This window comes from Malaclemys terrapin, chromosome 8 (assembly GCF_027887155.1).
Source record: "Malaclemys terrapin pileata isolate rMalTer1 chromosome 8, rMalTer1.hap1, whole genome shotgun sequence".
In the NCBI taxonomy this organism is placed as follows: domain Eukaryota; kingdom Metazoa; phylum Chordata; order Testudines; family Emydidae; genus Malaclemys; species Malaclemys terrapin.
Genome location: NC_071512.1, coordinates 77,874,702 through 77,896,099, shown reverse-complemented (window position 1 = coordinate 77,896,099; position 21,398 = coordinate 77,874,702). Strand labels below are relative to the sequence as shown.

Sequence of the window (21,398 nt, the reverse complement as noted above, 5' to 3'; positions counted from 1 at the left end):
TATATTGGACAGAAACATTTAAATTTTCACAGATAATTGCCTGACATTTGTTGCTTTCTTGAACCCCTACAGTATTCCTGACCCCAGCCTCTATCATCTCAGTTTGCTTACCATGTTTATATTTTATCTGTATAATGAGAAACAGTTGCAGAATAGTTCACACATTTATATAGTTTGGGCCATATGTTCCTGTGTTTTGCATACCACAAAGTGAAGAAAGCATCGGAACTTATACAAATCCTGCCTGAAAAACCCTGTGCAAGCCAAAACTTTCTACCTGGAATGCTGCCATACCAAATCAGAGCACTAAAATTGTTTCCCACAGAGAATATGAAAGAGATTCACAAACTCCCAAAATGGGGTTGTGGTCTGAGTAAAGGTGGGAGGAATCAGGCAAAAGCCAATGTACTACATGCTATGCTGAAAAAAACCACAATATAAATTACTACAGAAAATAGATAGCAAGTTCCTGTGGCTCAGAGCAGAAATTGGCATCTCAGTGTGGCATATATAATCTGAGTAGATTTCTACTCATAGAGGGACATTAACAAATGATGGGGATTGAGGGCTCAACATTGACTTCACATTTATAAATGCCCCTGCTCTCTACTCTAGATGCTCCTCATGCTCCTGATTAAGTAGGCAGATGTTCCTGTTTGCCAGTGCAGGTAGCAAAGAGCTAAAGCTAGCAGAATTGGGAAGGGCAGCATGGAACCAAGAGGTGTCTCTACTCATGCTCTCCCCTCCTTGCAAAATCATGGCAGCCCCTTTGCAGGCATACTTTGTGGCTGACCTCTGTGGGTTGGCGAGGCAGGTAATGAAAGAAAAAGGATGGTCTGGGGAGGAGCTAACTATCCACACTAGATACTTTGGGTCAATGTGTTTGCAGCCTGATTTCTGGTCTCTCTGCAACAGACTGAGGTTGGAAATCTTACCCCCTTCAGGGGAGATTGGGAAGGAACAAAACTATGCCAGGCAAACATGGAGTTTCTTGCAGGCTTTCTCCCATCCTATGGGTTTCCTATGGGAGCAGTGATTGAGCTCAGGGAATCTGAAGTTTGGGGCTCTTTTAATGTTTGTTTTCAAGCTATAGACACTGCCTATTACTGTAGTTTTTTACTTCTGACTGGGTGGTATGCCATGTATAATTAATAATTTATATAGTGCCTTAAATATAACTTGTGCATCCAATTTTTGTAGTAAATTTCTGCAGATTGTGGCCCTTACTCACATTTTGACTATAAAGAGAAGCATAGCCCTAATTTTATTTATGAAGTCACAGAGGTCTAAAGACAGAACGTGCCTTATCACAGAAGGAAAGAAGTTACAAAGAAATGCCTTTTGCCTAGCACTGCATTCCTTGTGAACAGTCCACCACAACCTCAAAACACAGAGACTGCTTCTCCTACTGCCACTATGGGCAGGGCATAACAGGAAAGAGCCAGGAGCATGCTCCTGCATTAGGATTGCCAGCTTTCTAATCACATAAAATTGAACACCCTTGCCCCGCCCCCTGCCTCGCCCTTCACTGAGCCCATGCCCCTGCTCACTCCACCCCCCTCCCTCCGTATCTCCCCCACCTCACTCACTTTCACCGGTCTGGGGCAGGGGATTGGGGTGCAGGAGGGGGTGAGGGCTCCAGCTGGGGGTGTGGGCTCTGGGGTGGGGCTGGGGATGAGCGGTTTGGGGTGCAGGAGTGGGCTTCAGGCTATGGCAGGGGGTTGAGGTGTGAGAGGGGGTGTGGGATGCAGGCTCCAGGAGGGTGTTTGGGTGCAGGAGGGGGTTCCAACCTGGGTTGGGGGTTGGGGTGCGAGAGGGGTTTGGAGTGCGGGCTCTGGTTGGGCGGCGCTTACCTCAGGCTGCTCGTGGTCAGCAGTGCAGCGGGGCTAAGGCAGGCTCCTTGCCTGCCCTGGTTCTGCGCAGCTCCCGGACGTGACTGAAATGTCCAACTCCTAGCTGCAGGGGCCAGGGGACTCTGCGTGCTGCCCGCATCCGCAGGCTCTGCCCTCACAGCTCCCACTGGCCACGGTTCTCAGCGAATGGGAGCTGTGGGGACGGTGCTTGGGGTGGGGCCAGCATGCGGAGCCTCCCTGGCCCCTGCACCTAGGATTTGGACATGCCGGCCACTTCTGGGAGCCGTGCAGAACAAGAGCAGGGCAAGGAGCCAACCCTGTTGGACCGCCGACCGAACTTATAACGGCCTGGTCAGGGGTGCTGACCGGAGTTGCCAGGGTCCCTTTTCAACCGGGCATTCCAGTCGAAAACCAGATGTCTGGCAATCCTACCCTGCATCCCTCTGCACCAGCACAAGCCCTGCAGAGCTCCAAGAAGTGTGTCCTGAGATACAATCCTTCCCAGAACTCCCTCAAAGGTGATATGGTTCTGCACAGGCATAACTTTAGGACAATCTGATATGATCTGGCACATAAAAGCTTACAGTATTGTCCTATACCAATTCAAAATGAGATGCTATCTTTTCTAACATTAGGTAATTAGGAAATTTCTTTCACTATCATTTCATATTATCACCAACATAGCACAGCAGTGAATCCATTTTTCATTTTAATACCTGCAAAAAAGATGAGCGTAGAGAAATAGAATCAAACAATTTCCCTCCTCCCATCCCTCCCCCTCGCTCCCCCCCCGCCCCCGAACCTCCCCAAACCACCTCCTAAATGAAAATGCACCACAACTACTAACCGGAGAAAGTTGTCCTCTGAATGTAATATCAAATTAGGGTGACCAGATAGCAAGGGTGAAAAATCGGGATGGGAGGTAATTGGCACCTATATAAGACAAAGCCCCAAATATTGGGACTGTCCCTATAAAATTGGGACATCTGGTCACCCTATATCAAATGTGCACTCCACTTCATTAATAAACAATTTAGATAGTGCTTTTCCAGTGTACATTATCCACTGCTTTTCATAAATGCAAACATGTAAACAAACATTTTAAGTCCAAGTTTAAGAATTATTTCTACAACATCACAATCAAGCCAAACTATTGGCTTAACTGAGATACCATAAAAGAGACCTGATTTCAAAAGTGCCTTTATAATTCCTGCTCTCTGGAAGAGAAGACAAAGTGCTTCAGCACATATCTCAATTTTTTTATGGCCAATGGATAGCTAGTGCTTCCGTGAGAAAAAGCCCTACTGATGATAGAAGAGTGAACAACATTTTCAACTTTGTCTGCCTAATTAGGCATGAAAACCTATGCTTAGGTAACCAAATTAGCAGCCTGATTTTCTGTTGTGCTCAGCCTCTGAATATGAAGCTATTTATTTAGGTACTACATTTTTATATAGGTTCCTAATTTAGACATCAGAGTTTGCAAATTTTGGCCAGTGTTTTGGAGAATGAGCAGGGGTACCCATGAGATTAAATATGAAGAAAATTTGCTCACTCATGTTTCTGAGGAACAGAAGTACTTCTTTACCTATAAACCATATCACCAGTGTCTCTTTTACCCAAACAAAGCATCATAATTGTCCTAAGAGTTAAAATTTTAATCCATTTGCAAATAGAAATGTCATACCATAATAAATATTCTGTAGAATTTAAAAGATGACCAATCTGTAATATGATGCTGTCAAAAGGCATCCTAAATAAGTGTTATGGTTGCTCCATTTTGTGTTTTGATCACAGTTTACAAATAGGCCATATAATAGTTACTTAGTCTCAGAGTAATGGTAGTAGCATTCTACTTTTGTCAAAGGATTTCAGCTAATAGCCTCAGACATAAGTTTTGAGAGTCTTTCCAGAAACAAGTTCTTATCACCAAACTTTATTTTTTTTAAAGTTTATTTAATTAAATTTTAGAAGTGAAAGTTAGACCAGCAAAATAAGGCTGGTTCTCCAAAAAAGAGAAGTAGTGAGTAGACCTACTTTAAAATTAAATTCGCATTTAAATTAAAAACAAGTAGCTATACAAGAAGACACAAGAGTCACTGTTTTTGAAGGACTTCATAATTCTAAACATCTGATAATGAACTCTGCATTACCCTACACATATTCAGGACTAAATTCTACTCTGTCCAGCATTACGGGTTTGTGTTATTTGTAGCACGTTTGTGTAGCTAACACTTCCCAGAACATGCTCTGCAACAGTAATTCTACCAGCCAGTATAGTATTCCTCAAAATGGGTTCAGGGAATATCACTATAGATTGCCTTTTGCTGCTCCTCTAAGCAGATCTAGCATGTTCCCCAGCTAGGAGTTGCTGCTAACACCAGCACACAATATCTTTAGTAAGGCTACTCACTTATTTAAAGTTAAGCACATGCTTCCGTGCTTTGCTGGGTTAGGGCCAGAGTGCTGAGCACCTTGTAGGATCAAGCCTGTATTCATTTTAAAAATCAGAATTTGGTATAAAAACAATCATTTATACAAATCATAATATTTATATCCTAGAACTGCATTTCTTATTCTAGACAGACTGTGAAGTGGGAGAGGTTAAATACAATTATTTCATCACATACTGTTGGAAATGACATTTAAATGGTATCTTATTTTTCACGAGCAGTTTGTATAACTTTGTTAATTTTTATAGTCCATTTTCCAAAAATTCCTCTACCAAGGAGAAAGGAATAAAGAAAAGAGTATTTCATCTAGATGATTCACTATTTCCCTTACAATCACAGGACATCTAATTATGTACTCCATAAATCTTCATATTTGTTATGAAGCTCATAACAACAAAAGTCTGATTTACAGATTCTCTCCATGGCTACTACCAATTGAGTGGAAAAAATACGTATTTATGCAGCTTTATTAATAAACTGTGAATAATTCAAACAGTTTCTGCAATGGAGAAACAGCAGTAGAATATATTCTTATTTGCATATAAATGAAATGATGCTTTAGTGTCAGAGTGGAGAATTAAATAATATGAATTTTTACAGTGCAATCTTGACAGTGTCATAAATATTAAGGTAATAAGTTGCAGTTTCCTAAAATCTCATTTTAGCTTTTATTACAAAAGTACGACTGAGGAGCCAAATCTTGCTCCCTGTACATGTGCGAGTATTCCCATTGACAATGAAATTACTCAAGTGAATAAGGTTACCAGATTCAGCCCTATGTCAGATATTGAAGCAAGAGCTAGGTGCTATCCACAAATCTATTAGGGGAACAGAAACAGAAAGTTTGGCAATGAGAAAAGTGATAGATGTATTGGGAAAATCTGGAGAACAAATAACAAAGGAAATTGCAACTCTGTGGGTTCAAACAGATGTCTCAAGAAGAGATAAAATACAGTTAGGGAAAAAAGGAGAAACACTTAGAAAATGTGCACAAGTGGCCAATTTTTGCCTTTAATTACATGAATGCAACCCTATTTGGCTCAAGCACAGTATACTCAGTAAACTTTCCAAGGGTATTAGAAAACGTTGCAGCAATATTTAAAAGAAGTGTTCAAATTACTGAAGATAGATTGGTGCCTGCTGGCAAGGCTTTAATTGTGCTTCCTCCAGAGTCTCTCAAAAGTCTTCCTCCCAAACAGTTTCCTCCCTCCCCCGCACCATCTGCATGACTTCAGGTCAAGTCTTGTCACAGATTTAGGGCACGTCTTCACTACCCGCTGGATCGGCGGGTAGCAATCAATCTATCGGGGATCAATTTATCATGTCTAGTGTAGACGCGATAAAATCGATCCTCGATCGCTCTGCCATCGACTCCGGAACTCCACCGCAGCGAGAGGCGGAAGCGGAGTTGACGGGGGAGTGGCAGCGGTCGACTCGCCGCCATCCTCACAGCCAGGTAAGTCGACCTAAAATACGCAACTTCAGCTACACTATTCACGTAGCTGAAGTTGCGTATCTTAGGTTGACTCCTCCCCTCCCCCATAGTGTAGACCTAGCCTTAGTCTCACAGTCATTTGCATTGACATCCATAATCATGTGTAATCACAAAAGATTGCAAGAGTGGAGTCAGAAATAAACCCTGGTTGGTTTTAGCTGGGGGGGAGGAGGGAGTTCTGGTGGGTGGCAGCTGACGGGGGAATGGTTGATACTGGGTGGGGCATGGGGTGATGATGGCTGGAAAGGTTGTTGCAGTACTGTCTAGGGGATGGTGCGGTGGTGGCAGATGCTAGTTCCGTTACATCTCTCCCCTCACCATTTTGCATATAGCCTGGGTGATGATGGCTGGAAAGGTTGTTGCAGTACTGTCTAGGGGATGGTGCGGTGGTGGCAGATGCTAGTTCCGTTACATCTCTCCCCTCACCATTTTGCACTAGTCTCTCTTCCAGGGAAGCTCTATTAGGTGTTGAACAGTTGGCCGAGCAATGTGAACAGTTCAGCTATGGAGTCAGGACAGCTGGTTTCTCACCATCTTCAAGTGGCACTTCTCTGTAACAGAGTGCAGTGCAAGTAAGGTGGAGGGGTGAGAAATGGACAGTACAGGCAAGGTATGAGAAACTGAAGCAGGGTTGGCTGCAAGAGAATTAATAGAATTTAAGGCCGGAATGGACCATCAGATCATCTAGTCTGTCCTCCGGTATATCACAGGCCATTAAATTTCACCCAGTTACCCCTATATTAAGCCCAATAACTTGTGTGAGACTAAAGTTGTACTTATGTCTGGTTAAAGCATATCTTCCAGAAAGGCATTCACTCTTGATTTGAAGACATCAAGAAAGGGAAACTCCACCAGTTCCTTTGGTAGTTTTGTCCAATGATTAATTGTTCTCACTTTTAAAAATTTGTAATGAATTTATCATTTGAATTTGTCTAGTTTCAGCTTTCAGCCATTGTTATCCCTTTCTCTCCTAGATTAAAGAGCTCCTTAGTACCCAGTATCTTCTTCTCATGAAGGTACTTATACACTGTAACCCAGTTATCTCTCAATCTTCTTTTTGATAAACTGAACAGATTGAGTGCTGTAAGTCTCTCACTGAAGGGCATTTTCTCCAGCCCTTTTGCTGCTCCCTCTCCAATTTTTCAACATCTTTTTTTAAAATGTGGACACCAGAACTGTAAGCAGTATTCCAATATTGGCCTGACCATTGCTGTATACAGAGGCAAAATCACTTACTCTGCTGTTTATACATCCAGGGATTGCATTAGCCCTTTTTGCCACAGCATTACACTGGGAGCTCATGAATTATGACCCATAAATCTTTTTCCGAGTTACTGCTGTCCAGCATACAGTCCCCCATTCTGTAGGTATAGCATGCCTCCTTGTTCCTAGCTGTATAACTTTGCATTTGGCTATATTAAAACACATTTTGTTTGAATGGGCCCAGTGTACCAAGTGATCCAAACTGTTCCACATGACTGCCTTAGAGCTTCTCCTTGTCTACCTTCAACTCACTCTGCCTGGGTGCTAGTTACTGCTAGTTACTGGAAATTTTGCTGAGATAGGATGACTAACCATTCACCATCCACCTGGGTATAGCAACCCCTAGACTGGAAAATGCTGGCCTGCATAGTCATCACCACATCTGGGTATGTGTTATACGAGGTCTGATACAGTATTGCCAAATTTGGTAATTTTATCATGAGTCTTGTGACATTTGGTGTTTTTCTTAAAGCGCTCACTCTTACATTCAAGTGATTACTTAAAATCTCAGTTTTCATTTAAATAAAAAAGAAATTTTCTAGCCCTCATGGTTATAGGGAAAAACATGAAAATGTAATCTAAATGTAACTTAATGGTGCAAGATCCGAATGCAAATAAAAATCTCAAAACTTTTATTGTTTTGTAAAAGTCTCATGCTTTTTAAGGAAAAAAAGTGATGAGTTGAGTTGATGACTGTTGATGAGTGAGGAACTTGAAGTGATTTGTCTCATCATAATGTTAAAGAGAGGCAACACTTACCACAGAACAATAGTTCAAAACCAAAAAGGGGAATTAAGAGCAAGTGATATGTTGCTTGTAACATTTGAGTTTCAGGGTGATAAAGACTGAACAATGTTTCTTACTGGACAATGAAGTGCTGTGCTATAAAACTGTAATTTTGCAAAGACTGCTAGGACAAGGACAACCTACACAAAGACAATTCTAACTTATGGGCAGGAGCTCTTGGCAATACAGGGGGATGACAGACTCTTGTACCTGTAAGTGTCAGATAAATTTGTCAATTATCTTTCAAGGAAAATCTATTCAGAAGATTTTAGGCCTGAGTAGAGTAGAGTAGAGGCTTCACCAGTTAAACTAGCAGATTATCAGTCCCCAGGCATGGTCCATTGTCAGTGCTGATTCTTTTAGACCTGTCAGCAGCCCCAAGACATTGTTAACCCACCTGCAGACTCTGCAGTGGTGGACACAATTACTTTTCAGTAGCTTCATTCTTTCCTCTTGGAGAGATCCCAGAGGTTGTTTTCGGCAATTGCTCACCTGTCTCAAGGGTTCTTTTAAGCAAGGTTCCATATGGTTCTGGCTTGTCACCTCTCATGTTCATCATGTACATGAGGCCACTGGAGCAGACAGTGGAGCAGTTTGGACTGCAGAGCATTCAACATGCTGCCTTCTTCATCAGATCTGAATGGTTGCAATTTCTTTTTTTCCTAGTCCCCAGCTAAGGTAGACAGATAGAATTGAGGGAACTGGCTGAAGCTCAGAGATTAAAGTAGATTGAAACAGAAGACGGCGCTCTTACTGCACCAGCTAAGGAGAAGGGGAGCTCTGGGGGCTTGTTAGGCTATTTCTACACAGCAACTAGACACCCGTGGCTGACCCATGCCAGCTGACTTGGACTCACGGGTCTTGGATTTACAGGGCTGTTTCATTGCTGTATGTAGATGTCTGGGCTCGGGCCGGAGCCCAGGCTCTAGGACCCTACGAGGTGTGAGGGTCCCAGAGCTCAGGCTCCAGCCTGACCCCAGAAGTCTACACAGCAATGAAATAGCCCTGCAGCTGAGCCCCGTAAGCTTTAGACAGCTGGCACAGGCCAGCCATGAGTTTTTCTTTGCTGTGTGGACATACCCTTACCTATCACACCCTGAGTGGGGAGGGAGCTTCCCTCTAGTTTTAGCACAAGAGAGAGAGAGCTGCGCTTTTCTCTGTTTCCCCTCTCTAACTCCTGGGTTCCATCCAGATAAGAGGTAAAGCTGGAGGTTGGGCAGGCATTGAGAAGATCTGGTGGGAGTGGTCTATACTATATGTATCTAACTATATGGAAGATAAATAAATATAATTGACTCACTTATTATAAATATCGCAAAAGAAGGAAATTTTCAGGAAGTATTCAAAATGACTAGAGGTGTTGGTTAAGTAGAGGGAGTCCATACATAAGAGAGAGCAAGCAAAAAGTTACCAAAATATTTGCTAGAGAGAAAGAGATGAGGGACATCAAGTCTTGCAGCCTTGGCAGAGCAAAAGAAGGTGGTGGTAACATAAGAGACAATGTCAGATACATAGAGAGATGGGTCTTCGAGGTGGGTAAAAGAAGTTTAAATTTGATGTAATGGAGAGATTTTAAGAGAGAGAGTGACAAGGGTGAGGTCAATGAGCAAGGGAGATAGTTTCAGCTGCTGAATTCAGGAGGCACTCAGAGGAGATGATGTGAGTGTCAGGGATGATGGAGAGGGACATGTTACAGTAATCAAGATGGAAGATGATCAGGGCATGAAGGAGAGGTTTAGGTGTTGGGACAGAGTGGAATGGTCAGATCTTTAAGAACAGGTGGAAGAAGAAACAGTAACATTTGGATGCAGCCTTAGAGGGGAAGGTAGAGTGAGAGGGAGGAATTCAAGATGACTCCCAGGTTATGAGACTGAGTGGCAAGGAAAAAGGTATCCTTAATGTCAATGACAGAGAAAAATGGAGAGTAGAGAGGATTTATGAGAGAAAATAAGGAGCTTAATTTTGGCCATGGTAATTTAACCATTTTGTTTGTTGGCAAGTCATCCAGGAAGGGATATCAGAGATAAAGGCTGAGAATCTGGATTGGACAGAAGGAGACAGGTCTGGAGTACAGAGGTAGATTTGCAAATGATCAGATAGTGATGATAAGGAAGTATTTTTTGACAAATATTACTTTTTAAAAATAAACTGTGGTGTGATATTACACCCCTCAGAAACAAATATAGGTGGATTCTTTTAATAAGCAACATGATTCTAAATTAATGTCATATTTAATCTATTAAAATTAAAGCACTTAAACATTGGGACAAAACCTAGTTTCACTCACACCTGTTCAACACCACTAACTTCTATGGATTACAGGGGTTAACAAGAACAGAATTTGGCCTGTGAATTTTCCTCATGTCATTCCTCATTTTCTTAATTTGTCCTATAATCTGCTCTTGACTACTTTCATCCTTAGTTCAGATTGTGATTTAATGCTTCTTACTCTATACTTTTCACATTGATCTCTGGCTGCTGTAATGGCCCTTTGGGGCTGCTAGCAGCTTGTGCAGGTTAAAGCAGCTGGTCCAAAACTGGGGGGTGCAAAAGTGGTTTAAAGCCACCTTTACATCCTCTCACTCCTCAAACTGCATAGGGACTATCTATAGAGAAAAATACTACTCAACCATAATAAAGATGGTAAAATTTGGCCCTGAGTTAGCATCTTCCTTCTTAATTTCAGTGTAAGCTTAATATAATATAATAGCCATGCTACAGGGTTCCCTTTAGAACATTGAAAGCTTTAATCTTTGCATAAGTTTAACAATGGATAAAGTTAACATTCTCAGTATGGAATGCTTAATAAACAGAATCTTATATTTCACTTTCTGGGGAATAGGAGATTTATGTACACAACTGCTGGAGAGCTAATTCTCAGCAAGACCAATGTTTCTGATTCATAGGGAAGTTACTTTGAAATAGCTAGGATGTGAATTTAAAGCACAATAGCTATTCTGTACTAATGCCCTATGTGGACACTCTTATTCTATCAGAGTGGTAGCTGTGTTAGTCTGTATCCACAAAAACAATGCGGCGTCCGGTGGCACCTTAAAGACTAACAGATTTATTTGGGCATAAGCTTTCATGGGTGAAACACCCACTTCTTAAGATGCCTGCAGTGAAAATTATAGATACAGGCATAAATATATATTGGCACATGAAGAGCAGAGAGTTACCTTAAAAGTGGAGAACCAATGTTGAAGGTCAATTAGTCAGGGTGGATGTGGTCCACTCCCAATAATTGATGAGGAGGTGTCAATACCAGAGAGGGAAAATTGCTTTTGTAGTGAGCCAGATACTCCCAGTCCCTATTCAAGCCCAAACTGATGGTGTTAAGTTTGCAAATGAATTGTAGCTCTGCAGTTTCTCTTTGAAGTCTGTTTTTGAAGTTTTTTTTGTTGAAGAATGGCTACTTTTAAATCTGTTATTGAATGTCCAGGGAGATTGAAGTGTTCTCCTACTGGCTTTTGTGTGTTACCATTCCTGATGTTTGATCTGTGTCCATTCATCCTTTTACGTAGAGATTGTCTGGTTTGGCCAATGTACATGGCAGAGGGGCACTGCTGGCACATGATGGCATATATCACAGACGAGCAGGTGAATGAGCCTGTGTGGTGTGGCTGGTGTGGTTGGGGCCTATGACGGTGTCGCTAGAGTAGATATGGGGACAGAAAAGGCAACAGGGTGTGTTACAGGGATTGGTTCCTGGGTTAGTGTTTCTGTGGTGTAGTGTGTAGTTGCTGGTGAATATTTGCTTCAGGTTGTGGGGCTGTCTGTAAGCGAGGATTGGCCTGCCTCCCAAGGCCTGTGAGAATAGGGGATGGTTTTCCAGGATAGGTTGTAGATCTTATTCTGTACCAAGAGCCCTTTTATGATTTAAATTAATCTACTTCCAAAGTGTGTGGAATAAAAGTATCCACACAGGGAGTTAGTGCGGAATAGCTATTTAGTAACACTGAACAGCTATTCCACACTGAGCTTCTGCCTTGTGTAAAAGAGCCCTTACAAGATGCAATCCCTTGACTTCAGGGGGATTACAGAGACTGTAAATGTGTGCAGAAGTTGACCCAAAGAGAACAGTTAAAAAAGCTGAGGAACATTTTCACTTCAACATGTTGCACTTAGGTAATCAATAATGTCCAGTTTATTTAGTAACCTAACCAGTGCAGAAACAGTTTAACACCATATCGTTCGTTGTAACTCCAGAGTAAAAATTGTTCTCAGTGTTATTGTATCATGCGCTGCTAGTAGTAGTTTCTACCACGAAAGCGGAGGGTACCTCATTTTCTTTCTAAGGTACAACAGCATTTCTACAGGGGCTCTGCTTCTGAAATGATAACCTAAGCCAGGACACACAGGCCCAACTGAGTCTAGTCACACACAAGCTGTAGTGTCCGGAGCCCCTCACAACCTCTCCTTGCCCGGCGCAAAGTGGGGCGCATTTGTAACCTGGCTAATAGCTCCGGAACTGCCAGCTCCCAAAGGTCTAGCACTAAGAACTGGCCACACCCCTTGTGCGGTGATACCCCCTACCCTTCCCCCGCCCGTTGGCCAATGAAAGCACTGTTTTCTTGGAAGGGTTGCTATTGGTGAATTCCCCTATCGTTTCTAACGAACGCTAGGATTGGCCGCCGTGGAGCTGTCTGCAAAAGGCGGCATCAGGCAAAAACCGCACTCTTGGAGCCCTGGAACCGGCCGCCGCCGCTGCTGCTCTGCCTGTGAGTGAGTGGGAGATTCCAACCCCCCCCCCGGCCCCCACCTCACGTACCCCGGCCGGGTTCCCGCCACGGGCTGTCGCTGAATGGCGTTTAATGGGCCGCCCCACCGCCAGGGCTGAGCGCGGTTTGGGGGCGCCTCCTCTCTCAGGGCAGCTTTCCCGCCGAGCGCCCGGCGCGGCCTGCCTCCACTGGCCTGGCTGGCTCCCCGGCTCGGGGAGGGACGGGGCGCTTCTGTTCGGAGCTGCCTGTAAGTTTCCAGCCCCCGCCGGCCTGTGGCTCCTGGGCTTTGGCCCTAAGGGGCCCATTCGGGCGCTGGAGCCGGTCGCTCTCAGTCCGTTCTTGGCCCGCTGGCCCGGCCCTCAGCTCGGTTTCAAAGTACTGACCTGTCGGCTCCCGCCTCCCCGTGCCTAGGGCCCGACAGTGCTCGCTGAGGGGCGTGCACAGCTCTGCAGCTTGCGGGTGAAACGCCGGAAGGAGCGGGGCCAACGTGCGGACTGGTCACCTGCTTCGCGCAGGGCGTCGGGGATGGAGGCTGAGTTTCGGGGGAGCCCTCGCTGCTGTAATTTGCAATCCGCGCCTCCTACATACACACAGCCAGACGCTCTCCCCTCCCTTGTTCTCTCGAGAGTCTCGTCTCTCTTTCTTGGTCCCAACCTCACTAATGTGTAACTTGTACACTTCTTCCACATAACCCTGCACTTGGGTTCTCCTCTGCACAGTGATAAGCATTTTGATGGCCATTTCTTTTGGGCAATATCTGTTGAGGAGCAGAAGCCTTTTGAATACCAGTTTTGGCAAACTAGCCTCACTTTTTGTTCTAAACCTAATCAATATCAATATTAAGAAGTCTTAGCCTAAAGAGCCACTTCCCCTTTTATTTATTCAATAAATCTTAGAAAACATGACAATATGTTTTATTTCTTCAGAAAAAAGTAGAATACTAAATTTTCTGTATAGCTATTGGACAGCATTTTTGCTCAGTCGTTTGAGAAATAGTTTGCACATCATGTACAAACTAAATGACAAAGTTTAAGGTAGCTTATGCTCAGTTTTTAATATTTATGCATTCCGGCTGCAGTTTAAATGCAGTGGAAAGCATGTATTTGACCAGGAGTGATGCTACAAGGGAGCTACCTTGTAAAGTTAACCTGCTTTGACAACTCTCACATGTTTTTCTTTTATCTAGAAGTACTGACGTATTGTTGCTCAAACACTGATTATGGAGATAAGATTTATACACTTTGTACTGTAAGAGAAGGCTTATTTGCTTAGTATGGGAAAATGTGAAATAATATCAACTTAAAGCATTAGCAGAATTGTGCAATAATTATCAGAATTGTGCCTGCATATCTTGTTTGTGATATGCCAAGCACTAAAAAGATGATATCCTGTTTATTGTAGTTTGGTGTAGGGCAAAGCAGTATCAAGGGAATTTTGTGGCATTTCAGTGTTTTTTGCAGTGCTTATTCCTCAGTTTTGAGCCAGAGATGAGTTGACCCTTCTAAAGGGGTTACTGATTCTCTAAGGATTCTCTCTGTTCCCACATATTTTATTTCTTAGAAAGTGATCATGTAATTAAAGAACTATGTCATAATGCATATGCACAACAGTGCCTAATTAAAGTAGCACACGCAATCTTAATTTAGGTATTTCCTAACTTTTGAGTGCTTGATCTTGCAACCACAGTAATGTTCTTTAAATGTAAATATGTGTAATTTCCCAGGGTGCTAAATAAGGAAATTACCTCTTGAGCTAATGGAGTAACTGGTAGGAGTGGTAGTAGGTTGTCCTCTATATGGAGCAGTGCTAGACGAGGATGGAAAACTTCGCCATTTTGTTTCACAGATGTTTGTTGACAGCAAAGGAGTGATGGCACTCAGGAATCCTGTGTTCCATTCCAGGCTCAAGAGGGCAGTGTACTCTAGTGAGCACTGGCCCAGATTCTTCTTTCCTCCAAACATGATCCCTTCTGCCTCATCTCTTTCAACCTCTGCCTGTCCCAGCCCTGTCTGTGCCCCACCCATAAATCCTCATCTCAGTCCCATTCTCCTGATAGTCTCCAATCCTCAGACTTCTCATCCCAGTCTCTTTACCCAGAAAAGTTGCAGTCTCAACCCCCCGCCCTGCCAACTCTGTCTTCTTGGGTGTCTGTTTCCAGTTTCTTCTCCCCCCCCACCCGACAACAGCTCCTTGTCCCCAGTTTTCTTGCCCCACCAGTTTCAGTTCCCCCTACTTACTCCTGGCACCTCATCTGATCTGCCCCCCCCCCCTCCAATGTTCCCTATCCCTACTGGCTCCCAGTCCCCAGACTCATCCAATCTCAGCTTCCCCACCCACTTTGTTGCATCCCCCCCACACCTTGTCCCAGTTCTTCTCTGGCTCCTCCTCATATCTGTCACCCCTCTTCCTGTCCCACATGTCCCCAATCTCCTTCAACCTGCCCCAACTCCCCCTCCTCCCACCTTGTCCCAATCTACTCCCCACACCTCGGTCCAGCTGTTTCATTTGCATTCAAATCATGCATCTTCCTCATCCAGTGGGGAGGGATGTTCCCTCAGTGCAGAGGGATGGGATCCTTGTCCTGCTCTCAGTTCATGTGCTCCAACCTGGCATGACCTGCAGCAGCCAAGAGCTGCAATTGCAGGGAAAGTCCTGCTCAGCGCTGGGCTGGAGCATGTCTGGTGCAGATGAAAGCTTCAGGGAATTTAGGTGCTAAAATCTAAGATGTCTTTAGTGACCATGTGCAAATTCCAACAGTGGCCAAATGTGGGCAGACTTTCACTGAGACAGCAAAAGGCACATCCCTGATACAAAGGCCCTGCCAGATTTCAAGTCCGGCTGCAAAGCATGGGGACACTAGAAATTTTTAAAGAAAAAGTCACCAACATTTAACATTGAGAAAATAATGTATTTTATCCACAGCCTTGCTCTTAGAAATGGCTGAACTGCATTGGCTGGCATTTTCCAGAAAACATCAGCCTGAGGCAAACACCTGGCATAGAAAATTTCAGTCCAAACAGCTAAAATTTGGCAAAGATATAAACTGAAAACAGGGTCTTATTATGGGAAGCATCTGGCAACCTTAATAATAGGTGGGCCTGGTAGCACTCTTTGGAATATTAGTAACAGTGTTTGTTTTCCCATATCCAAGAGTCTGTGTTTGTCTTGTTTTACTTCACCAAGTAGCCCTACCAGTTTCTCAGAGTATGTCTATGCTGCCCACCTTGCAGCGCTGTGACGTGGGCAGTGTAGTCACTTTTTATCGCTGGGCGAGAGCTCTCCCAAGATTAAAAAAATATATATATATATAACCATCCCGAATAAGGGGTGATAGCTTCTTCGCCAGAAGACGCGGCACTGTCTATACTGGCACTTTTCAGTGCTAAAACTTTTGTTGCTCAGAGGTGTGTTTTTTCACACCCCTGAATGACTAAAGTTTTAGTGCTGAAAGTGGCAGTGTAGACACAACCTCAGTTGTGTATCCTAATATGCCACAGAGTTTCAGTCTCCCCAAAATCTAGAAGGAGATAGATTAAAACAGTTTATTTCATTTTTGGGGATGGAGAATTTTGATTTGTCACTCATTTCCTTCTGTATTTTTGCTGTTACATTCTGTAACAGGATTTTTGTTGATTAATGTGTTACTTGCTCCCCCTCTGTTTGCCACAAGCTGGAAACCAGCAACAGGGAATGGATCACTTGATGATTACCTGTTCTGTTCATTCCCTCTGGGGCACCTGGCATTGGCCACGGTCAGAAGACAGAATACTGGGCTAGATGGACCTTTGGTCTGACCCAGTATGGCAGTTCTTATGTTCTTTCTGTAGATCCTGGCGTACATATGGATTTTTGTGCGTTAGTGTTTCTCTTCCTTCTAAAGAAGGATTTGGGAGAAGGGTAATGCTATGTGTTAGTGAAGAAACACTCTGGGGATGGAAGGGAATGATTTGCATATTAATGTTCAGCTTCCTCCCTTGCTATTGATGAGGATTTGATTTGTGTTAGTCTCCCACTCTCTGAGATTGTGGGAGGGATTTCACTATCAGTGGATTGTAAGGGACTTCCCAAACTTAATGTCCTCTCCCTTAATCTTGTGGAGGGAGAATGGGAGCAAGCAGGCCTAAGGCATTCTCTCTTAGACCACATTAGTCATTGTCCTCATAGACCTTGTATTTTACTTTGTTAGTTTTGTGATGGAAGCATCCTTGAACGCTTATCGAGATGAACAACCTCCTTTGCAGGCTGAAAATTTCTGTAGGAAACATGAAAAGAACAGCAAGTTGTCAGGTATGTATTTTAGAGCAGAGGCCGTTGATTAAAATGTTGTTGCCATGTTTCTCTTCCCCTTCACTTTAGACTCTCCACTACTGTATATATGTATTGGATAAGATCCTGTTACACGAAGAATACATGTAACAAGATTCGAGAGGAAAAGCTTTAACAAAAAGTTCAATGTTCAGGGGCTTTGAATTGATATTTCCAGGCTTGTTTCTGCCCAGTATGTAGTTGCAGTATTCTAATAGGATCAGTGAATTGTAAAAGAATAGTGCTATGAAATTTGTTACTATTATAATATATTCTAAAATTATGTCCTGAGCTTGCTATTTTCCTTGCTGAATATAATATTTATGTCAAGTATCAGAGGGGTAGCCATGTTAGTCTGTATCCACAAAAACAATGAGGAGTCCGGTGGCACCTTAAAGACTAAAAGATTTATTTGGGCATAAGCTTTCGAGGGTTAAAAACCTCACTTCTTCAGATGCAAGTTGCATCTGAAGAAGTGAGGTTTTTAACCCTCGAAAGCTTATGCCCAAATAAATATTTATGAAGACTTCCATATTGATAGCCCTTGAGATCAGTCATCTAGCCAAAGACCAGAGACACAGTGCTACTTCTCCAGTGTACCTCAGGATGTGTCTCAGCCTCGTCCTTCAGAGGTGAGAAAATGGCCTTAACCCTCAGTTATTTCCTATAAATTGGCTACCCACCTGTAATTATGGTGACTTCGGGTCACTATTGTCTTGGGCAGGATTTGAACACATTGTCAATCCTCTGCACAGTCGTGTAATTTGCATCCCATTGCAACAATGGGGAAGTTCCATCCCACCCCCAGGAGAGGACAGGTGATGATTGCACCCATTGGGGCAACCATAGTTTGTTGCCAAGGCTCTGCAGGATCCCCAACAGCAGAGACTGTGTTGAATTAGTGCATTCTCTGAGCATTCTGGCCACATTGCCTCCTTGGCTAATGCCACCCACTTTGGTGTCTGTGCTATCTAGCTGCAGGTCCTCGGGTGAAGTGAGCTGTGTCTGGACAGACTTGTGCCAGTGGGAGCTGGCAAAGACTCTAGATGAAATTGAGTCAATTGAGTGGATTCTCTGTCTAGCATTTGTTTAGAAGGGCATTGGCACTAAATGAAGGGCTGCATTGGGCCCATTAGGCTGGTGGCACAAAGTAAACCAAAGCTGGAGATTGCATGAAGGGTACAGGGCTACTGATTTTAGAGACTTTAAAAGATATGTTGTCACCTGAGACCAACTTATTTTATTTAAGGCATGGCCCTCCACTCTGTGCTGTCTAAGAATGCTTTCTGACAGAGTTGGGGCTTTTCTTCTAAGCTATGGACTTTTTTGAAGCAATCCTGTGACCAAAGAGGCTTCCTATAAGAAATTACCCCTCAATACTTTTTTTTAGTAAAGCTCTGAAAGATAGATAGAAGATTCTTTACTAGCACAGCAAGATGCAGGGCTCAGAAAATTTTTTTAGACGTGCTTCAGCTGGAGCAGGATATGAGCAACCTTGTACTAAAAACTGTTTTATTTCAATAGAACTTACCATATCAGTTACAGAGACAACTGAGGAGGGATATGATAGGTCTATGAAATCATGAATGGTGTGGAGAAAGTGAATAAGTGTTGTTTAGCTTTTCATATAACATAAGAACCAGGTGTTACCCAATGTAAATAATAGACAGCAGGCTTAAACAAATGTAAGGAAGTACTTCCTCATACAATGCACAGTCACCTTTGGATCTCGTGGCCAGGGGCTGTTGTGAAAGTCGAAAGTATAACAGTTCAAAGAAGACTTAAGTAAGTTCAAGGAGGATCGGTTCATCAATGGCTATTAGCTAGAGATGGTCAGGTATGCAACCTTGTCTTCTGGGTGTCTCTAAACCTCTGACTGCCAGAAGCTGGGACTGGATGATGGGATGGATAACTCGCTAATTGTCCTGCCACGTTCATTCCCTCTGAAGCATCTGGCACTAGCCACTGTCGGAAGACTGGATACTGGGCTAGAAGGACCATTGGTCTGACCCAGCGTGCCCATTTTTACGCTTTCAGAAGTCAGAAAACCTGACGATGACTCCTGTTCTCACTTGCGATGCTCAGCCTTATGGTTACTAGCCTTCCGATTTCATTTATCAGTATAGGACCTTCTTCAGAACACAGTAATGTAACTGTCATTGGATGGTGCAAGAATGTTATTTATTTACCCCGCAGTCTTTACAGTTCTGTCTTGAATGGCATTTATAGGGTCTCCTCTCTTATTATCTTTGGCAGGTCAGATACAAAAATCAATATTGTTTTAAAAAACCCTGATTTTTGTATTTAAATACAGGTCTATTCTAAATTAGATTTGAAATAAACAACCTATGTTAGGACCTAAGTTGCTTATAATTTATAAATCATTTAAATTAAGTACAAAAAATATTAAGCAGTGCATATTTGCTGCCAAGTTTTAAAGAAGGTCAAAGCACTGCACTGCTGGAAGTCACTGGCTAAGCATCTGGAACCAGAGGTTGTGGAAGTGCTAAATCAGCTTTTGACAGCAGTAGCCTCCTCTGCAGGTGTAGAAAGAATATTTTCTTCATTTCAATTTATTCAAATAGTTCAGGTCAATGACTAGTTTGTTCAATACCTCCTTTGTTTAATAAAGCAATTAGTTTTAAATGCAAAAACACATGTTGATACTTTTGTCTCCAGCACATTTAGTTTTATTTAATAACAAAAAGTTCTGTTTTGAGCATTTAATTGAAGAAGACAATTTTCTTTCAAATATGGCATGACACAAATCAAGTTAAAAAAACTAAGTAATGCATCACACACTGTTTTCTAATGTAATAAAAATGTAAAAATTAAGAATCTGACTAGATGTATGTCAAGCTACATAATTGCTTAAATAAACGTGGTTTACATTCCTGATAGCAAAAATAAACACCAAAGTTAGGAGATAAGGTATATTTAGTTGCAAAAAAACATGTTTTAATAGTTACCAACTAATGAGAATCAATGTTTTTTAGGAAAATATCTGAAAAGTACAAATGCAGAATATGATTAAAATAGATAATTTTAAAGCCAGGTTCTGTGCTTGCTGATTAAAATCAGTGATTTAAATCATTCACCCTGATTTTTGACCACTTGGGAATAGCAAACATCCTTTAAAATGGACAGTATCACATGAAAGTCTCTAATCTGTATTTGTCATTGTATTTACCTGGGAAACGATACAAACATGGACAATATTATTTTGAAGACTGTTCCATTCATATGGTGTTGAGAATTGTTCATTTGTCATTGTTGGCCAAAGTGATCTGATTGTAGGATTAAGAAAAAATATCAAATGCCAAACACCATCTTAAATATTTGTTTTGTGTTAAAGTGAGATTGTGTGTGTGTGTGTGGGGGGGGAAGTATTGGGGTAAATGGTTATGGCTTTGCATCATTTGTAGTCAAAAACAGTAATTGGGTGAATGGTGGATGTGCATTTTCACTAAAAGCTAGAAAACCCACATACATGTGGATGTTTTCTCAATGTGTTTGCTTTCTATTAAGCGTCTGAAAATATTTGTGTGGTGTCAGAACTTTTTAAAAAATCAAACTTCTAAGGACTTCCCAAGATTCTTAGAACACAATTAAGCTTTCATTTTGTGAAAATGACAAAAATGAATACATTTGCCATGACTTTTACTGTACAAATAAAGCAAAATTAAGAAATAACACTTAGCGAGAAAACAAATGTGTTGTAATTGTGTTTAATATACTGTATAACTGTTTAATAAAAGCTTTTGCTTGTTACTGTCAGTTTCTACCACAGGTGCAGATATGTGCTATTAATATTTGAAACATTAACTTATGTCGTTGATGTAGCAGAGTGTACATTTCTGAATTCTTCTTTTTGTTAGTCAAAGCAAAAACTTTGACATGAACAGTAAGATCTTACCAGAGGTTATTCCTCATCAGTTCTAAAATAACATACCTAGCTTACAAAGTCCCCAGTTTACCATGCCTCATAGGATTCAGGAGTGGCCAGGATGCTGAGCTGCATTGCTTAACTCAGCGTCTTGTGCAATTAGGCCCTCTCTACTCTGAGTACTCCTGGGGGAATTCTGCACCAAATTTTTTTAAAAGTCTGTGTACATTTTAAAATTCTGTGTATTTTATTTGTCAAAATAACGCAATATAATCACTCTGGTTTCAATTATTTTGGTAATTTATTTAAACTAAAATACAATGGATGGAAAATGGGAGTGGAGAGCATTGGAGGAAATTCCTAAAGCCCCTTGCCAAATAGTAATGTTGTTAGGTTTGACCCTTTATTTCTAGTTATTAGTCAACAAATATATGCAGCCATATGCTCAGTATTACATTATAGGCAACTGAAGAGCAAGTGAGGGCAGGGGAATCAAACTCACGATTTATATTGGCTACTGAACATCTCCAGAAAGGTTAGTAGCAAACAGTTCATGGAGCACGTTTTGATAGGAATTTTTTTCAGTTCAAAAATTTAGACCAGTTCTAATCATGAAAGCACCATAAGCATTTATAG

At 42.2% G+C, this 21,398-nt stretch overlaps 1 protein-coding gene across 4 annotated transcripts in view; it reads left to right on the top strand.

Moving 5' to 3' along the window:
- Positions 1-21,398, top strand: part of CDC7 (cell division cycle 7) — a 55,347-nt gene that overhangs the window by 11,364 nt on the left and 22,585 nt on the right. For 2 of the 4 annotated variants that reach the window (XM_054036466.1, XM_054036469.1), the window contains exons 1-2: positions 12,506-12,571; positions 16,758-16,858. In XM_054036466.1, the coding sequence (XP_053892441.1) occupies positions 16,765-16,858 (94 nt within the window). In that variant the 5' untranslated portion in view covers positions 12,506-12,571; positions 16,758-16,764. Of the gene's footprint in view, positions 1-12,505; positions 12,572-12,746; positions 12,819-16,757; positions 16,859-21,398 lie in introns of those variants that run through there. The other 2 variants (XM_054036468.1, XM_054036467.1) reach the window with 2 other exon arrangements.